This window comes from Urocampus carinirostris, chromosome 13, assembly GCF_059441175.1.
Source record: "Urocampus carinirostris isolate Australia breed hairy pipefish chromosome 13, RoL_Ucar_1.0, whole genome shotgun sequence".
NCBI classification, from domain to species: Eukaryota; Metazoa; Chordata; class Actinopteri; order Syngnathiformes; family Syngnathidae; genus Urocampus; species Urocampus carinirostris.
Window position 1 is genome coordinate 25,128,300 of NC_142361.1, and position 20,097 is coordinate 25,148,396.

Genomic DNA, 20,097 nt, shown 5'->3' on the forward strand with positions numbered 1-20,097 from the left:
GAGAGAGAGAGAGAGAGAGAGAGAGAGAAGGGGAAAGCGAGAGAGAGGGAGAGAAAGGGAAAGCGAGAGAGAGAGAGAAGGGAAAAGTGAGAGAGAAAAAGCGCGAGAGAGAGAGAAAGTGAGAGAAAGAGAGAGAGAGAGAGAGAGAGAGAGAGAAAAGGAATAAAGGGAGAGCAAAATAAAGACAGATCGTTGGAGACAAAAAGGAACGAAGAAAGAGAAAGAGAGACAGAAAGAGATTGAAAGTGAGAGAGAGAGAGAAAGAAAGAAATACAATTACAGCATTTGTGAGAGGCACCTGACTTTGGCAACATCAAGCGGACACATATCAACCCCTAGCTCAATTTTCTCTTGCGCTTCCCTCAGCGTCGTCTCGCAGGTCGGATTCAATCCCTTAGCGGGCCTAATTCGGCCCGCGGGCTGCCCGTTCGACACCCCTGCTTTATAGCATTACTCAATCATACATTGCGTTTAAATAGTACTTACTATATAGCATTTTGTCAATAATGTTTGAATGGGTAAAGGTGACGGCGTATTGAAGATCCCAACAAACGTCTCTCCGTTTTACTGAGCGTTGTATAATAGAAGTCATAACGGCGCAAAGTCTATTTAGAAGCCCACACAATCTTCTATTTAATGGCCCGTGCGCCCGCATGCTGGATTTGTGATTTAGCGCCGCGTCTTTGTCGTCGGGCGCTGATTTAGACGTCCGCCTCGCAGCCCTCGCGTGGAATATCGGATGCGTAACCATGTGAATCGCCCCATGTCTGATTCCATTTTTCTTTTTTCTATATCTGAAGGTTTATTCAGATCCGAAGGTTTATGATTGCGGTACAAGAGCCTGTAAAAGCTTGGCGCATTTTTCCAAGGTGGACTTTTTGAAGGAGTTTACCTTGACAGAAGCACGAACGCTGTTTTAAAATTAACGAGCTGACCTAAGATCCATTCGGCTGTTTATTTCTTGTGCTAAATTCAGAACTTTTATAACCAAATTTAAGACTTCTTCTAGTAAAGGGGACACCGCAATGGTTGAAAGGGGTTTATTTTTTTGAACGTTTATTTTATGTTCCAACGAGTGATGCGCGATTGTATATCATTTTATTCATTATCGATACAAATATATCTGGCTCTTAAAATGCCACTTGATAAGAATGAGTGACGAATTTTTCTTAAGGTATGTGTGACATGAAGTATTGCATATGACGTATTTTCAGATCATGGACACAACAATCTATCTTCTTTGTTCCTTTGTACAGTGGAACCTCGGTTTTCGAACGCCTTAGTTCGAACGAATCAAAGTCCGACCAAAAATTTCGAGAAATTCTTGCTTCGCTGTTCGGTCAAAAAATCGGAGTTCGAACGCCGGTAATGCGTGAGTGCGTACGCTAGGGTGCGATGCAGAGCGGCGTACGGGTGTAGATCGCTCTTTTCGTGACCGACTGTTATGCGGACATGGTTCGTTTTGCTTTCGCTTTTAATCTAGGTGTACCAAGTGTTTTAGCCCCTAATTATGCCTCTGAAGAAAGTCAGTGCAAGGAGCAAAGTTGCTACAGGTGAAAAAAGAAAAGTAGTGCGTACAACTATTGCTGATCTTGCCTGCGCCTTCTGCTGACCACCACAAAGGTAAGAAATCCTATTCATATTTATTTTCTTTATCCTTTTTTTCATTTTTACACGTTCATGTTAGCATAATCTTTCGTACGGAAGATTACGATAACGCGAACGTACGATTAGCCTGGGTTAGCTTTATGTTTACGTTGAACATTCAAGGTAAACATTCAGGGTGTTGGAACGGAGCCCCCTATCCAATGAAGCGCTCACCACTTGTGGTGCTAAATGACGTGTAAACGACCTGATTTTATTTATTTTTACACGTTCATGTTAGCGTAATCTTTCGTACGGAAGATTACGATAACGCGAACGTACGATTAGCCTGGGTTAGCTTTATGTTTACGTTAAAAATTCAAGGTAAACATTTAGGGTGTTGGAACGGATTAAAACGATTTACATTATTTTTAATGGGAAAAATGATTTCGGTGATCGAACAAATCGGTTTTTGAACAGGGTTCTGGAACGGATTATTGTCGAGAACCGAAGTTCAACTGTATTGTTCAAATTATAACCTTATCTTCTTTGTTCCCTTATCTTCTTTATTTTATTTTATCCTCACTGTTAAATGTGAACCCGGAGTGCCACGTCCAATTTCGTTGTTACAATTTGTTCAACCCATTTTGTAACAATGACAAAAAAGGAATATTCTATTTTATTCTACAATAATAATATCTACTTTCTGCAATATTTATACATCAGTAATATAGTGCACATAGCAATATCTAAACTGGTGAGGAAGGCGAGCTCTGTTGTGGGCACAGAGCTGGACAGCCTGACAACTGTAGCTGAGAGACAGGCACTGAAAAAGCTGCGGTCAATCATGGACAATTCATCATTCATCATCTCCAAACAGAAGAGCAGCTTCAGCGACAGACTGCTGTCACAGTCTTGTTCCACGGACAGACTGAGGAGATCATTTCTTCCTCATGCCATGAGGGTCTTTAACTCCACCCGGGAGAGTAAAAGCCCACATTAAACCCCACATTTGCATATTACCCTATTTTTATTACAGTGTGTATTTTTCGTAGCACTATTGAAATACGCTGTAGCAGGGGTGGCAAACACGCGGCTCTTGGCCAATCAAAATGCGGCTCGTTGCCTCATCATATTTTCTATATACTGTGGCTCTTTGCCTCATTTCATGTTTAGTTTTTGTCCCCCTCTTAAAACACACTTGAATCCATCAGAGTTAATAATAAATAATAATTTGTAAATTAATTTGGCAGATTTGTTGTTTTTATGCTGACTGCCAATCATCTGCGTAGGTTACGTCTAATGCGGGGAAATTAAGTAAGCATTTCATGAGCGTGCAGACTGTTCCCAACGTGGTCAAAATGGCAAAATGCTAAGCGAAACGGAAATAGTGTTATGGGATATAATGTTTTTAATTGTGCGTGTGTCTGTCTGTCATGGCAGGTCAGTGCGTGGTGTGGCTCTTTGACTCTCACAGTTAAAAAATTCGGCTCTTTGTGTCAAACGTGTTCGCCACCCCTGCAAAACGTTATATTGGGCATTTTTGTATTCTACATGTTTATTTTATTATTTTATTTTTCAACACAAGGATACTGCTGGAAGTGTGAATTTCCCTACGGGGATGAATAAAGTATCTATCTATCTATCTATCTATCTATCTATCTCTATCTATCTTATTGTAGTCATTTTAGTTATAATGGACAAAAGATGTACTGAAGCTGTATCATGTTATAAGAAATGTTAAAAAATGCATAGAATAGAGTCAAGTTACCGGTCTCCAGAAGAAGGATTTTTATCAGTTACTGGTATCGGTAAGAAAAAAACGTGCATGATCGTGCATCCTTAGTTCTCCTGATACAACGTAAGACAAAATATATTTAGGTTTGTGTTATTTTAGGGTTCCTTTGTACAGCATGAAATACTGCAAACATCATTTCTTACCGCATTAGCTAAAACTAACTCATTTCAAATTTTACGACATATTTGATTTTTTTTTACTAAAATCCCTCTACAACGAACAAATTAAGCTGCTATGGCAGAAGATCTTAATTGTTTTGATGATTAAGATCCGCAAAATAATTAAAATGACAATATGTATCCCTTTGAAGAAAGACTGTGCAAAATACCTGTTTTTAATTGTTATTTTTTTATGAGTTATTCATTTCAGTTTTGCTCTTTCATATTTTAACCAAACGTTACTTATTAACAGTTTCGGCCCACGCTTTTTATTTGGGTGTATCAAGTGTTTCAATTTTTTTTCCCGAAACAAATAATAATGGTAAATATACATTCAATTTAGAGGTAAGGTCTTAGGCTTAAATGAACAATCATTATGTTGGGTTCGGGCCAGGCTTCTCTTTGGCAGATTCTTTTTTGGCTTTTTTAAATTATCCGCCCGTCATTTTTCTATGTTTTTTTTTCTTAGTTGAAGATCAGCGCAGCGTAGCATGCACCCGAATTCGCGAGTGTGCTCGGCGGCGTTGTCGGACACAGGGAAGTAGGCATGCGGAGTCGGAGTCAGCCAAACTCACCCTTGCCTCTTCCTCCCTAATACTCACAAATGAAACATAAACATTCCGGTTTACATCAGGCTCCGCCCGTCAAATCGTACCTCTAAATCAATGTACAATTAAAATTCAATCAAAATGTATTTCTATAGCACTTAACACACACCGAAATGCAACTAATCATAGTTTGTATAGATAAAACCTTTACACAAACTTTCAAGATTTGAAACGTTTTAAATTGCAGACAACCTGGGTTAAGAGACATAATACTCGATAGTAGACAGGAAATTTCAGCTCTTATTTTGTAGGAACTCGGCCTTAGAGGCAAACTGACATGATGGGGGAGGGGTCAAGTGTGGAATTATGTCATCAACCTTAGAAAAAGGGCAGGTCAGGTAGGGATGCTGATAGATTAAATAATCAGCCATGCATTTATGGTTAAAGGAAAGGATAAAAAAACATAAAAGATGGTGTTGCTAGGTAGATAAATGTAAATCAAATTGAATTCATGGCCTTGCATTGCAATGGACGCACTCTCGACTGACTGGCCTGGTGGAGAAAATGCATCTTTTTTTTTTATATAACTTCACACTAAGACAATCACACACAGTGCACATCTAATCTGGATTTCCAGTTAGCCAATCACCGTTTACTCACCATGCTGCCCATATTTGGTATGTCTCGAAATCGGTCCAGGGTTTGAAATTTCTGATTCAGTTCCTGGAACAGCTCCATGTGTCTTTTCCTGGTGTGCATGACTTTCTGCAATGGTATGGACAGCCCGTGATGCAAAAAATGCCTATTCTCTCCACCCTGCTCGCGCTCTGGGGTGGGCAAACTAGGGCCGCGGGCCACGTACGGCGCCGTCGGTTTCTTTGATATATCCCGCCAAGACGAATATGGTAAAAAACGTCGTGAGAATATTTAAATTGGTATAAACACTAGTAAAAGTGTTGTTTGGATGACAGACTTGTCTCCAGTATCCCCTTAGTGTTTAATGTTTACTGCTAATGGGACACTTAGGGCCTTATCGGGTCTCAGGCTTTTTGATCCGGCCAGCCAAACAAAACAAATTATGTGTGTGTGTGTGTATATATATATATTTTTTTTTTAATTTATATAATCTCAACTGCTACTAATAAATATGTGTTGTTTTGTCCCTGGTTTCCCTTTCCCATAAGCATATTTGTCATGAAGCATTAATGGCTACATTTTTCTGTACTTACTTTTTTCTTAATCATGTACATGCTTCATTTATATTTATTTATAATCATGCAAAAACTAGCTGTATTGCATTTGGAATTATTCAATTTACTTCTTAAAAAGGGGACATACATTATTTACAGTGGAACCTCGTTTCCGAACGCCTCTCAGTTCAAACAAATCGATTCTCGACCAAAAATTGAGAAATTCTTGCTTCGCTTTTCGATCAAAAAATCTGAGTTCGAATGCCGGTACGCTAGGGTGCGATGCTGAGCGGCGTACGGGTGTAGATTGCCTCCACCCCTCGTGAAGAACTGTTATGACGTGCGCGCGCACTTCTTTTCGCTTTCGCTTTTAATGTCGGTGAACGTAGTGTTTTAGCCCCTAATTATGCATCCGAAGAAGGTCGGTGCAAGCAGCAAAGTTGCTACAGGTGAAAAAAGAAGAGTAGTGCGTACAACTATTGCATTTACGAAAGAAATAATAGCAAAATATGAAGAAGGTGTGCGAGTTTCCGATCTTGCTATACATACAGCATGGCTTCTGCTGAGCACCACAAAGGTAAGAAATCCTATTCATAAATCTTTTCTTTATCCTTTAACCGCTCACCACTTGTTGTGGAGACCCGGGTGCTAAATGACGTGTAAACGACCTGATTTTATTTTTACACGTTCATGTTAGCATAATCTTCTGTACGAAAGATTACGCTATTGCGAACGTACGATTAGCCTGGGTTAGCTTCATGTTTACTTTTATGGTAAATGTTCAGGGTGTTGTAACGGATTAAAAGGATTTTACTTACTTTTAATGGGAAAAACGATTTTCGGTGATCGACCAAATCGGTTTTCGATCAGGTTTCTGGAACGGATTATGGTCGAGAACCGAGGTTCCACTGTACTTCCAAGACTAATTTAATCAAATGTTTTTTTTGTAATAAAAATGACATATATAAGAATGTGTTTTAGTCTGCATGTGTATTCATTCGTAAATATACGTTAGGGGTGAACCTAATAACCAAAATCGCTGAAGTCCTAGGTATCAGATTTAAGACTTTATCGAAAGATAAAAAATAAAATGCAACCAATCGTTAATTTTCCCTCCACACACTTGAGTTTCTAAACCAATGCGGCCCGCGACTCAAAAAGTTTGCCCGCCCCTGTGTTAGCGTAAAGGTAGTTTGCTTATAGGCCAGCTTTCAAACACATCTGCTTGACTTTGCATATATAAATACATATACTGGGAGGCTCCTGCCAAAATAAAGGAAACAAGGGGATAATATTGTTTTTTTTTTTTTTGAGAGATCGCCTCATTTAACGCTTAGTTGGTGTAGAAAGAACACTTTTAAACCACTCCATAAGACCCCCATGCCAGAAACACCTCCAGCTTGCTTTCAGTTTCCTTTACTTTAAAAGGGTGCGCTACAGATGTATATCTATATGCAGTATAAACCTGATTTGGCAATGCAAAGGAATGGGAAACGTTGCCAAAAAGGAAAAAGGAGGGGGGGGGGGGACATCTGCATTGCAGTGCTTGAAATCAGACATGGAATGACTTTGGGAGCGTATAGTTAAAAAGAAAAAAAAAATCGGCGATGGATGGAGGACAAAATGTTGATGAGAAACGCTCGTCCTGTTTGTCAGTTGACGGCCTTGCTTTTACCTTAACTACACAGCGCGTCCATAAATCTTGTAAAGTCCAATAAGCTTAAAAGGCGCAACAAGTTCCGAGTAAATCAAATGACAAACGCAGGGATGGCTTTACTCTGTATATTAAAAAAAAATGCCTGAAAAGGATAGTTTGACTTACCTCGAAGTCCAGATCGGAATATCGGGATTTTCTTCTCTGAAAAATGGGGAAACAAAAGAAACGTTTGGCTGTAAGAAATGGACTACAAAAATTCTATCCATCTTAATAGCCTATTATGTATCTTTTTTGCTAGCCGACATGGTCTCTCGGTCTCTCTCTTGCTCGGTGTCTTACTCTCTTGGTCTCCGTTTCCCTCTCGGACTCTCTCCCTGTCTCTCTCTTTCTGTGTTGTGTGTCTCAGTGTCTATCTCTGAGTCTCCCTCTGTGTCGGTCTTTTGGTGTCAGTCTAACACTCTGTGTCAGTCTCTCCATCTCTCTGTCTGTTGGTCTCTCTCTCGGTTTCTCTCGGTTTAGGTCTCTCTCTCGGTTTCTCTCTGTGTCAGTCTCTCTCTCTCGCTTTTTCTCTGTGTCAGTCTCTCTCTTACTCTTTTTCTCTCTCAGTCTGTCAGTCTTTCCATCTCTCAGTCATTCTTTCTCTCAGTCTCTCTGCGGTTTGCTCTCTCGGTCCCCCTCTATCTCTCTGAGTATTGCGTGAATAGCAAACAAATTGTCTCTGTCGTTTTATAGCTAAAAAGCGAGCTAACTCGACATTTTTTGTTAGAGAGCAAGTTTGTTTCCTATGTACATATCCCTCTCTACCCCTCTTCCAATTGCTAACAGGTGAACTAGCTAGCTCTTAGTTAAAATAAGTCTTATTTCAAACCTGGGCCTCTTTAAATCCCGGCTAAAAACACAACTTGAGGATGGCTTTTAATACTGAATAGTATGATGACAAGTTGATTTTATCTTATCTGATCCCGTTGTATTTCTTTGTTTTTGTTTTATTGTTTGGTTTTTACTTGTTGCTAATCTTTTATTACTGTGAAGCACCTTGGTACACAAGGAAAGTTGTAAAGGACTGTATAAATAAAAAACATTTAGCCTGTTACTTTTTCTACATAGATTTGTCTGTCTAGATTGCCATATACACATACTCTCTCACTCAAAGAGACAGACTGCATTGCTTAATAGATATGACTTTGATAAATAATTCGATGTTAAAAAAACATAAAAATTATTGGAATCTGTCCAGGTAGTATTTTTTTTTAAGTATTGGTACTCGTAACAGTGACCAGTATTGACTGCCTTCTATTGACAATTTTACAATGACGAAATAAACCATTAAAGCCATTAATGTTCATGTTTTTTATGGTGGAATTTTGAGCAGTTCTTTTAGAAAATCAACAATTGAGTATCGGTACTTGTGACAATGGCTGATACCGGTATTGACTCCTCTCTCGTGGCAATTTCACAATCAGAAAATAACCGTTAATTTGAATATATTTTTTTAGGTGATAGGGTTTTAAGTGTTTCCCTAAAATATCACCCCATTTTACAGAATAACTAGTGGTAACAATATTGGTATCAAATTGGTATCTTTATGAAAAGCCATATGCTAATTTCTTGCCTCAGGGTTCGTCGACTCTTAATGGCCAAATTCAAGCAGTTTAAGGATTTTCAGAGACAGTTTTCTTATTTCGGCAGTACCATTAAAAGAAAATAAATCAGGTGTGAATTATGCATTTTGCAGAGCCACAAATATGTTCGAAATTTACATATGCAAGTTCTGATCTTGCATATGCATTTATCAAGACATTTGGTTTTTAGATCTTTAGTAAAGGGCAAAGACGATTGTTTTTGAGACAAACCTATCCCCATATAGGTAGCTCACATATCCAGTTGCAGGAAGTTCTTCCTATTTCAGTTTACTTCCGCGAAACGATACATTAGTTCTTTGCATGGCTCATAATAAATGTCCATAATCTATAATCCTTGCACTTATACACATTTCATAGTATCCCACTTAGGTGTAGCATGCAAAGGGTGATGAAGCTTCATAGGGCAATGTCGTACAAACTAATGCCAGCTGCAATTATTTAGGAGGCAAAAATAAATGCAATGGCAAAGTGAAGCCACGAGAGAGCAGTGTTGGTGTCATTTTTAAACAGACTTGTTTAACAATTTCAAGCAGCCCCCCCAAAATTCAAGCACTTTTCAACCCTTGAAAACACAACATTAGAAATCAAGCATTTTCAAGGATTTCAAGCACCCGTAAGAACCCTGCAGCCGGCATACCTCTAACGAGCTCATCGAGATGGTGGAGCCCGTCTCGCTCCTGGAGAGCCCGGCGCTCTCCTCCATTTCAGCCAGGAAGTTCTTGACGGCGGTTCTAGGTTCAAAGGGCAGGTTCTGCATGGTCTCGGGAGCGCCCGGGTACTGCTGCTCCAGGTTGACGTTGATGTGGTCCATCCCCGACGGACTGATGTTAAAGTCGGGACTCATCTTGTAATGCATCAGCCTGTCGTGAGGGAGCGTATCCATGGCGATGTTCATCTTGGCCTCCTCCTTGAGGTGAGCCGGCAGGGTTGCCGATCCAGAAAGCGGCACCCCCGACGCGCGGGGCATGACGATATAGTCCGTCTCCATCATCTGGCCCGGCTGTGGGTGTCCTTCCAGGTTATGTTCGCTCTGGCGCACGGCATCCTCTGTACAAAGGTAAACGGCGCGGCGCAGTTCGGCGTTGGTGTCGGCTAGCGACTGCTCCTTGAGATCTCCGACCCCCATGGGCATGTGCAGCGCCGACGGCTGCTGGATGATCACTTTGGAGATGATGTTACCGGGTAGGGTGGAGTAGTTGAGGCCTTCCGGCACCTTCTCGTCTTCTTCGTCGTTGAGGGAAATGCGGGAGAGCGTGCCTGTGACGGTGGCGGCGCGGCAGGAGCCCATGTCCTTGTGGAGGGTTGCTGGGGAACAAGCACGTGTTTAGTGTCATTGACAGGTTATGTGGTCTTTGCTCGTTTCGTTTTCTTACTTTCTTACTTTTCAAATAAGTTTAAAATGTATCCCCTGCCCAGGCAAGCTATTTCCATATTTTCCAGTTCAATTCAGTTCAGTAAATTTATTGTCTTTGTCAAAGAACAACAAAACTCCGTTTGGAGCATCCAGTCATCCTTTCACATTTAAAATAAATTACAAAGATCCATGAACATTCAGAATAAATATAGATTAAAAACCCAATACCCATACGCACTAAAGTTAAATGCAGACATGGTACCATAAAAACTCAATAGCAGCATAATTAAATCAGTAATGTTAAAGTGCAATTGTGACTGACGGTCATCATCATTCAATTGTGATGGAACGAGGTAGAGAGTAATGATTGAGTCCTGCAGTAGTGCAACTAGTTCAGCTATTGTCAGTCGGTGGGTGTGATTGATGTTCTAAGTGTGTGTGTGAGTGGGGGGCAAAGAGGGGCGGGGCAGAGTTCAATAGCCTTACAGCCTGTGGATATAGACTGTTGGCCAGTCTAGATGTTCTGGCCTGTATTGACCTGTATCTTCTCCCTGAAGGGAGCAGGTGGAAGAACTGGTGAGCAGGATGGTGCTGGTCCCGCAGGATGTTGTGGACTATAAGTCACAGATTTTTTTCATAGTCTGGCCAAGGGTGCGATTTATAAATTACATTATCACATAACACACTATTTTATCATTGAGTTTGAATTTCATATTACCGGTATTGGTATATCAACTCACCTGTTATTTTGGGTTAACTATTTACAAATGAGTGCTTGGAGACTGGCCCAAGTTAAAAGAAGAGTTGCAATGAAAAATATCTGTGTATCATTTGTTATTGCAACATCCATTGCAGCCTGGTCATGCTAGGAGGGGGACAACCTCATGTGCGGTCCCTTGTCAAGGTTTTTTCATTTTCCTCATGTTTTTGAGTTTTTACTTGTTGGCATAATAGTCCGTGGATTGCAATAATCTGTGGTCTGTGCAGCCCTTTAAGACTTTGTGATTAAGGGTGTCACAAATAAACATGACTTGACTTAAAAAGGTCCAGTCAGTCACTCAGCGAGTACGTCTTCATTTCACATCTATTTATTTGGACATTAATGTATTCATTTTATTTATTTATAATGAAACGATTTGGTTGAATTGTTTTTTTTTTAATGGAACTATTTTATTGAATTATTTATTATGTAAGTTATTTAAAATCATTCATTTATTCTAGAGGAAACCAATTCATTTTTTTCCATATATTTATTTGTTAAAATAAACTATTTGAATGTAGAAGTTTTCAACCAAAATATGAAGACCACAAATGATGCAATGCATATTGTACAATGTGATACTCAACATTTCAGAACAAAATAGTTTTTTTAAGTGATTTAGGATCCGGTATCAGTATAATCCCATGCTGCTGCCGATCGTTGATAACGTCCGGCTCCTCTCTGAAGAGCGGGATGACGCTTTACACCGGAAATCAACGGCGACTAAATGGTGAAGGTGCTGTATCTGAGACAGAACAGGAAGCTTTTGCTAGTGGTCGTTGTGAAAACCAGGACTATCTGTTTCATATGGCGGAGCAAACGTCAACCCAGAGAGAGCGTCGTACAGCCTCTAAAGGGATGGGCGCCAACAGGCTGTACACGCTCTGGACGCAAAGAGAGTGGTGCCCCTACTTCCTGGAGGTTAAGGAATTAAACAACCATGATTTTATTGTGTGATTATTATTATTTATTATTTTTTTTGTTTCATTTCAAAAAACGTGTAAAAAGAAATCTACATAAAAATATATTATTAAAACGTATTTTTTAATATTCTACTTTAATAAAGTTGGAAGTATAACAAAATGATATGGCATATACAATTTAACAGTACAACGCGTAGCACAATCCATTTACTTGTGCGCATCACTGTAAACCCTCCCAAGATATTTTGATGCCGCAAAGCACTGTGGGATTTGTAGTATAGAGATGAATGATACAAGCAAACTTTGGCTTCCCCGTTAAAAAAAAACCCTCATGTGTATTGGTTAATTTCTCCGAGACATTTCCATTATTTTATTTATAAGGTAGAATATGTTCAAATTTTGGGCGCAGAGCGCATTTTGTCAAGAGCTCTTCTGTTTTACTACCGTCTGATTCCTGTCATGATTAATTCATGCTACCTGACTGCTTCTTCCTTTCTTTTTTTGTCAGTTAGTTGCACTTTAGTCTGACAGGAGTGTACCTTGTTGAAGGATCTAGGCCAAAAGACTTTCTGAGAACTCTGAGTAAGTAAGTTTTATACAGAGTTGAATGTTAACCTTTTAGAGTTTTTTGTTATGTTTTCCTAAAAGTTACAGTGAGTAATAATTCACCAATACAGGTTGTTGTAGTCTACTCCCATATTTACTTGCATGAGCAAGGATTATTTTTGAATGGTGACAGGACATAAAAATTGCTCTTAATCCCTGCAAGTGACAACAAAATACCAAGAAAGATTGATACAACCAAAGCGGCTGAAAAGAGCTAATTGCTGGGGTTGGTCAGAGCTGGCGTAAGCCTCCAATTTAAGGATAAAGCTACTAAAATGCCAGTAAAATATAACAAGGGCAAGAAATCTTCCATTATATAATTGCAAGCCATAGCCTGCAGTCAAGTGGCTAACATGAGCAGATAGAGAACAGTGGGGGGAAAAAAATCATTAAAAAAACGCCAGGACCCTGTATTACGGAATTCAGCTGTGGAAGGCAAGTGACACTAAGGGGCAAGGCAAGCCTTAATTACGAGAAGCAGCTATCAATAAAGAGTAGTGGCGACCCATAGCCTTCAGCCAAGTGGCCAACTTGGCTGGCTAGAGAAGGAAACATAGAAAAAAAGTAAAAGATGCCTTATGACTCAGCGACCATCACATGCAAGGATCAGCTGTGGAAGGCAAGTAGCTGTTCAGCCCTTAACTATCTATCTATCTATCTACCTTGGTCATATTTCATTGGTTTACCCCTGCCGCGTCATACGGGTGCCCAGCCCATCCTTAAGAACGCGTCCACAATCCCACTATACTTTCACAACACCTCTCCACTCCTATCTATCACCAACAAGAGCTCTAGCTTCCATTATATTTAGACCTCTTTCTTATTTTTTCTCTTTCTTTCTTTTCTTTGGATTTCCTACCTTCACAAAATGGTCATTCAGGCTTCCGTAGCAATAAGATTCCAAACATGTCAGGGCTTCTCAAGTTGTGCAATATAAGGACACATTTCTAAACCTAAGGGTATTTAAAAATATACATGTTCATGAGATGCATGTGTTCATGCTTATCATTCGAATCAATAGGGATTTCTCTCTAAACGAAACAAATAATTTACACGGGTGGTTAGCGTGCAGCCTCCTCGTGTGAAGGATTCCTGTGTGGGTTTCCTCCCACATTCCAAAAACATGCAAGTCAAGTTAATTGGCGGGTCCAAATTGTCCCTAGGTGTGAATGAGCATGTAGTTGTCGGTTTCTCTGTGCCCTGCGACTGGCTGGCAACCAACTCAGAATGTCCCCGGAGTTGGCTATAACAGATTCCAGCGCCCCCCTGCAAATCCTACTGAGGATAAGCCGTGCAGAAAATAGAGGGATGGAAATATTCTACACAACTAGGGGTCGCTATTTAAGGCACACAGGCGCTTCAGGGAAATCAAAAAGGAGCATCATCAAAAGGATTGCTATTTTTGATAATGTCAAACATATTAATAGAAGCAAAACAGTGCAAAGCGACTCTTACTTACAATTGTGTTTTCCACCCCAAAAAAACTGCAGTATAATGTTGTTTTCGGATTAAAAACAGTGCTTTGGTAACTGTGAAAAAGTCCTGTGGGGATTGCTGGCTGTTATGTAACTGCAGCTATTTTTACTGTATAACCTCTTTTCGGGGTTTCTATGTGGAAGGAGTGGGCGGAGGGTGTTACAGCGCACCCCATAGATTTTTTTTTTAATTTGAAAAAAAGATTCAATGTTTGACGGCGTCATCAGTGATTGCAAGGGGATTTGAAATTGGATGTGCTCTTACCCGAGCGGCAGGCGATGTCCACGTCTTTCTCGAAATCCGTCTGAAAATACGGGATCATGTTTAGAAGCATATCGAAAACACAAAAAAATGCATAGTTATATATGCATAAATATATATTATGTATGATAAACTAGGGGTGATCAAACATTTTCAGTAGCTGGCCACATTGGTTTACATTTGTAAAAAGGCCCGGCCGGAGAAAAAATAATGGCCGATTTATGTATTTAATTTTTTGTATATGTCGATAGAGAGTCCGATACCTCGGCAATACATGAAGAAAAACGATAACATAAGACCATCTATTTGTTGTTTGTATTTACCAGTAGAAGTTATGCTTTGTTGTCTATTTGTTCGTAAAGGGACCGTTTAATCCAATTCGTTTTGAAACACTCAAAATATACAAAATAAATATGTTTCCAAATTGCGGTTCACGGATACCTTAACCACCCGGATTTTGCTTGCTTTAATGTGTAAATATTGTGTAAATTAACTTTTTTTAATTGTTTATCCTTACAGTTAAATGTGTAACTGGAAAGTCAGGTCAAATTTCGTTGTGACATGTTAAACCCATTTTGTAACAATGATAATAAAGGTATATCGTATTCTATTCTAAATTCTGAAGACTTTTCAACACTTTTTTTAAATGCCTTTTGAAATCATATTTAAGACCAAAAACACAATTGAAAACGAATAAAACAGAAAAAAACAAATTCTTGCACACATTATGTACTTTGTATACATAAACTGTCACAGCTACGCATAAGCCAAGGCAATAAACGTTCGTCGGACAGCTACTTCTCAATAAGTTTACATATTCCCATGGTCCAAAGTAAACATCTCTGAAAAGCCCGACTGAAATCACATCACCGTTATTGTGGTCACTTGATGTTGCTACGTAGGTAAATTGGTGAATTATCAAAAAATACATTTGTGAAATGTTACTAAATCTTTTTAGATCAAACAAAAATAAATCATTTTAATGTCTTCACATTCTTAAGACTTTCTATAATTGGAATCAAGATGTTTAATGCCAATTAAGGCCTAATTGTTAGAATCATGAATTGAATACCTTTTAAGACTTTAAGGATCCGAGGGAAGCCTGAGTCAGCAAATACAATTTTGGGAATGGCTCTTAGCTTTGGTGACATCCAGTTAACACATTTCAAACAGCAGGTCATTGTTTTGCGTGTTAGGGGCTTATTTTTCTTTGGTGCTTCTGCCATCTTTGTCTCACGGCTTGGATTAAATCTGTCGGCCCCCGGGCCGTAGTATGCCGACCCGTTCTAAATTTCTACAGGTCATTTCTGCTTAGAACTCTAATGAAGTCATCAATGAGTGCATATCAGAATGCAACGATGCAAATGGGAACAGGAGGCGTTTTGCACCTGTGCTCCGAATGACCGCATCAAACCGTGGCGGCCGGGCGCCGCTCGGCTTTTGTGAAGCCCGTTTCCCCCGGAGGGGTGTTAGAATGCTAATGGCGGATCATTTTTCCGGCTGTATCGAGATGAAAAGACTGACGTCCCAATTTCAAAGGTCGGTCCGGAGCGATACTCCATTATCCCAGAGGAGGAAATGAGAGGGACGCGTGCCTGACTGGGACGAGGTCGGTAATTTCAATTAAACCGGAGTAAAGGCTAGCGTTTTAAGGGTCCAGAAGGAGCACTATGGCATATAGTATCATTTTAGGGTTAATTATGAAACAATGTTTCTGTTGGCACCCTTAATCACCACAATCTTAGGGGCACCATTTTCTGTGGTACTTCTTGGGCAAGTACAGCCTGGCGGCACCCATTCCTCGACAAATGTTTCCACCCAGTCTCGAAACGGGGACCTATTGCATTTTAGGCGAATGGGCTAACCACTGCACTGGCCAAACACTATGAGACAATACACATACTCCCCAAAATGACGGTGTGTAATAATTCAACAAAAGAGTTCGCCGTAGCTTAGAATAGAGCTAAAGCGAGTGCATTGGAAGAAAACAAACTACGAAAGCCTAATGGATACCACTTGGCGGAATTCAGAAGCCTACTTTTATATTTTCCTGCGTCAACAAGGATGAATTTCAGTCAGCGGCAGGACATGAGAGTTAATACGAATACCTGCTAGGTAAAACAAAAAAAATGGCTAGCTGGATACACCCGGAGCGTCTGAAAAGAGCAAATAGCTGTAGTTTGTCAGAGCTGGTGTTAGTGTCTCACGTTAGCAGCAAGTGGGAGTTACTAAAAATTCCAGTAAATATTGCAAGAGCAAACTAGGATTTGCCAAACTTCAGGACTCTAAAATCCTCCATTAAAAAGAGTATGAAATAAATAGGATGATTTTACATTCAAATAATATATTAAATTATGATAAGAAACGCAATATATTAAATATTTAATTATATAACTAAATAATCAAAAAATGTAATGTTTTTATTTAGCAAACAACAATTTGTAATCCCTTGTTCTAATAAAGTTTTGTTTAAAAAAGAATACATGATAGCGAGTGCTGTTTGCGCGTCTTTCATTATTGCTCACTGCAGACAAAACACGCGTGCTAGCGCAGACAACAGAAAGGACTTGAGAATATTATAGCAATCGTTAGAAAGACGTTGCTTGAGTAAACAAACTCTCTTTTGAAAAAAAACTTCATTTTGACTCCACCGGGTGACGGTGCAATACACATAAGACTAAAAACTAGACAAGTTTCGGTGAATTTGTTTTGGATTCTCTTTGTACTTTCAAAAGGTTGCTTTCATGCACTAAGGACACGTTGCTCATGAAAACACATTTTAACATTTAAATCCAATTTGAGATCTCCTTAATATTTGACATTTCAGTTTGACTCACAGAACTCAGCAACATACAGCTGTAGAAAGCTCTATTACAATGAAGGATAAAGCTAGCTTTATTTACACAAACCAGCTAACAATAACAATGGAGTCTAGCAGTGAGCCGAAGCCTGCAGCCAAGTAGCTAACATGAGTGGCTAGAGAAGAAAAAAAGTAGGAAAAAGTGCCAGGTACCTGAAGGCAACACTGAAAGACGAACCAAGCTTCATGTACACGTAGCAGCTAACAATAACAATAAACGCTATCTGCTAGCCATAGCTTGCAGCCAAGTGGCTAACGAGAGTGGGTACCAAGGGAAACAGTGAGAAATAAAGCCCTAGATGCCTGAATCACAAAACACTGCAACAATCTCATGCAATGCTCTGCTGTTGTCGGTAAGTAGCCGTTAAGTGCTACAAACACTACAGGAACAAGCTTACTTTGCAAAATGATTATAATAAGATGGCAGCTAAACATATCAGCTTCTCAAGTTGTGTAGTTTAATTCCAAATTTTGGAATCTACAAATGTTAGAGTCCTGTTTAGGAGGTAGTACACATGTTTTTGCTCATTATTGTTGAGTGCGAATAAAGTATTTTGACACTGCAAGGAGTCTGTATATATTACAAACTCTTAAACACAAGACAATATGTCCTATCACTCTTTTACTACCCTTAACAACTCCCAACAAGTGAAAAGCAAAAGCAACGTTGTAAAGTGAATCAAGCCCTGAGCCCAGAAGGAAACAAGGTTACAGAAACATGATGAAATTAGAGAAAAGGCGCTTACCATTATCTGAGCATGGCCGTTTGGGAAGCCCCCTGTTGCATCACCGCTGATTGGATCTTGGCAGTTTCTAAGTCGACATCTGAACGCATCTTGGACCTATGACGAGAATGTTTAATTTTGAGGTCTTTTAAATACACTTGTTTTTTTGTGACAATCCGTCTTTTCCATTCCACTCTTTGTGTACAGAAATGGTTTAACGGGACCACCCATACAGGACCATTTCTGAAAAGCTTTTATTCTGACCACTCAGCGGTGTTTTCCCATGATTGGCTGAAAAAAAAGTTGGTTTTGCTTCTAGATCGTTTAATGTAAGCAATCGTACCAAAACCTGATACACGTGGCACGGGTTGGCATTTATATAATCCGCCCACTTCCTGTTTAGCACATGTTGTGTCCAGAAGACCCCCAGGATACGTCGACCCCGTCTTAAGACGTTTTCACTTTACAATATGAATTACTAGGTTTTCTGGGCCACTCTATATATATATATCAATAACAAATTACTTTCCATGTCCAAAATCTTCTAAAATTCAAACTTTGTGGAGCTCATGCAATCATGGTTAAGTCTTTAAGATGCCTGTCTGCTCTTGGTCCACTTCATATCAAATGATGATCTGTTATTGGTTTGCATCACGACATCATGAAAATGCCAATATGTTATTGGCTGAACTCCCTCCTATAATGCCTTTCTCTCTCTTCATTCAGTTTAGAATACCGTGTGCTTAATTAAGATGCTTTTAGTTCAAAATGTTTTAGTGATGCTTTAGGGAAAAGCAAAACACTTTAAATCCCATGGAAAATAAGCTTGAAACGGATAAGAAATACATAGAGGGCACACAAATCTCCCTCGCTTAGTTGCAGGGTTGTAACCAATCAACGTTCAGGATTATTATTATAAAAAAAGATAACGATTAAAGGAGGGACATCTTTTAAGGGCATGACAATTCTTGCAAGTGGTAGTTTTAAAATCAGTTTACATGTAGATTTATAATGTTATTCAAACATATACAAATGTATTACACATAAGTAGTACCGTATTTTCCAGACTATAAGGTGCCCTTAAAATGCCCAGATTGGCCAGAAATTCGAATGAGTGCCTTATGACCAGGTGCACCTTATGTACTGCAGAATATGGTGGTTAGAATTGGTATTGCATACGATAATTATAGGTACCATACAAAGGTTTTGTGCAAAGATTGATCTTTCGATAAACCTAACTGACCAACCCTTACAAACCCTAATATTTTATGCAACCGGAATCAAACCTGAGGAGTGGTGGTGAGAGTGCTGACACCCACAGTGTGTCACAAAAGTGAGTGCATTCCTCACGTTTCAGCAGAGATTTCATTATAATGTTTGCTAAAAACCACACTAAAGAAACAGCACCATGACACAATGAAAAGCAGTACGTGTAAAGCTTTAATAGCAGTGTACATTTATTTTAACCCTTTAAAAAATCTAAATATGACCATCAAACACTAACCCCCCTTTGCAACAATAGTGAGTACACCCTAAATAAGAGTTCCTCGAGTGTATTGTCTGAGTACTTACAGGCCCCCCCCTGCCACCTCTTCAATCTCAGCAGCAATGCTGACAGCACTCCTGCACAAATATTTTTTGGATAGCATTTGGATGTGATGCGGTGCACGATCACTCAGCTTCTTTGGACAGCCAACACAAGCCCTGTTGTGAGTGCATCCTGATTTTTTCAAAACGCTGAAGGATCTTGGCCACTGTACTGCAGCTCAACATCAGGGTGTTGGCCATCAATTTGTATCCTTGGGCAGCCTTATGTAGTGTCACAATTCATTTTATAAGGTCCCCAGAGAGTTCCTTGCCATGGTGTGCCATCTTTGGAGTTTCAGTGACCAGTAGTATATTGTTCTTCAAATTGTACTCACCTGCTCACTATTCATACCAGAGGACTAGCATGAATAACAAGCCACATGGTATTTTGGAGGGGAAATGTCAAACAGTGCTTTGTTTGGACGTATAAGGATGTAGTCTCTTTTGGGTGTACCAACTTTTGTTGCAAGGAGTTTCATTATTGATGGTTATATTTTAAGATTCTTTGAGGGGAAAAATATATAAGCTTATATAAAAGCTTTACACAGACTTCTTTTCATTATGTCAAAGCGATGTTTCTTCATTGTTGTTCTATTAAAAGTGTTAATGAAATATCCGCAGAAATATAAGGAGTGTACTCACTTGTGACATACTGTAACCACACTTCACAAGTGGTACAGGTGCAATAAAGCATTGGAGCTTATTTGATTATCACATTATTTTTACTCACACTGCGCCTTGTATTCCATTGAGCCTTTTAGTGTGGAAAATACAGTACTTACTATATGCCATTTTGTTGTTTTTATCAGGAGTACTTGTTGCTTGGAATGCATTAGCTAGTAACCATGACAATTTCACTTTACCATTCCTACCTCAGAACAAATTATCGGAAGATCCCTGATGTCTATTGTACCGTTAAAATAAATAAATAAATAAATATTATTTATTTTATTTTTTTAAAAAGCAG

General features: G+C 39.4%; 1 protein-coding gene across 5 annotated transcripts in view; it reads right to left on the reverse strand.

The window, feature by feature from the left end:
* Positions 1-20,097, reverse strand: part of adgrb3 (adhesion G protein-coupled receptor B3) — a 224,991-nt gene that overhangs the window by 5,213 nt on the left and 199,681 nt on the right. For 3 of the 5 annotated variants that reach the window (XM_088351659.1, XM_088351658.1, XM_088351662.1), the window contains 5 exons: positions 17,565-17,660; positions 13,962-14,001; positions 9,216-9,883; positions 7,101-7,136; positions 4,749-4,853 (listed from right to left, as the gene is read on the reverse strand). In XM_088351659.1, the coding sequence (XP_088207785.1) occupies positions 4,749-4,853; positions 7,101-7,136; positions 9,216-9,883; positions 13,962-14,001; positions 17,565-17,660 (945 nt within the window). The remainder of the gene's footprint in view (positions 1-4,748; positions 4,854-7,100; positions 7,137-9,215; positions 9,884-13,961; positions 14,002-17,564; positions 17,661-20,097) is intronic. The other 2 variants (XM_088351661.1, XM_088351660.1) reach the window with 1 other exon arrangement.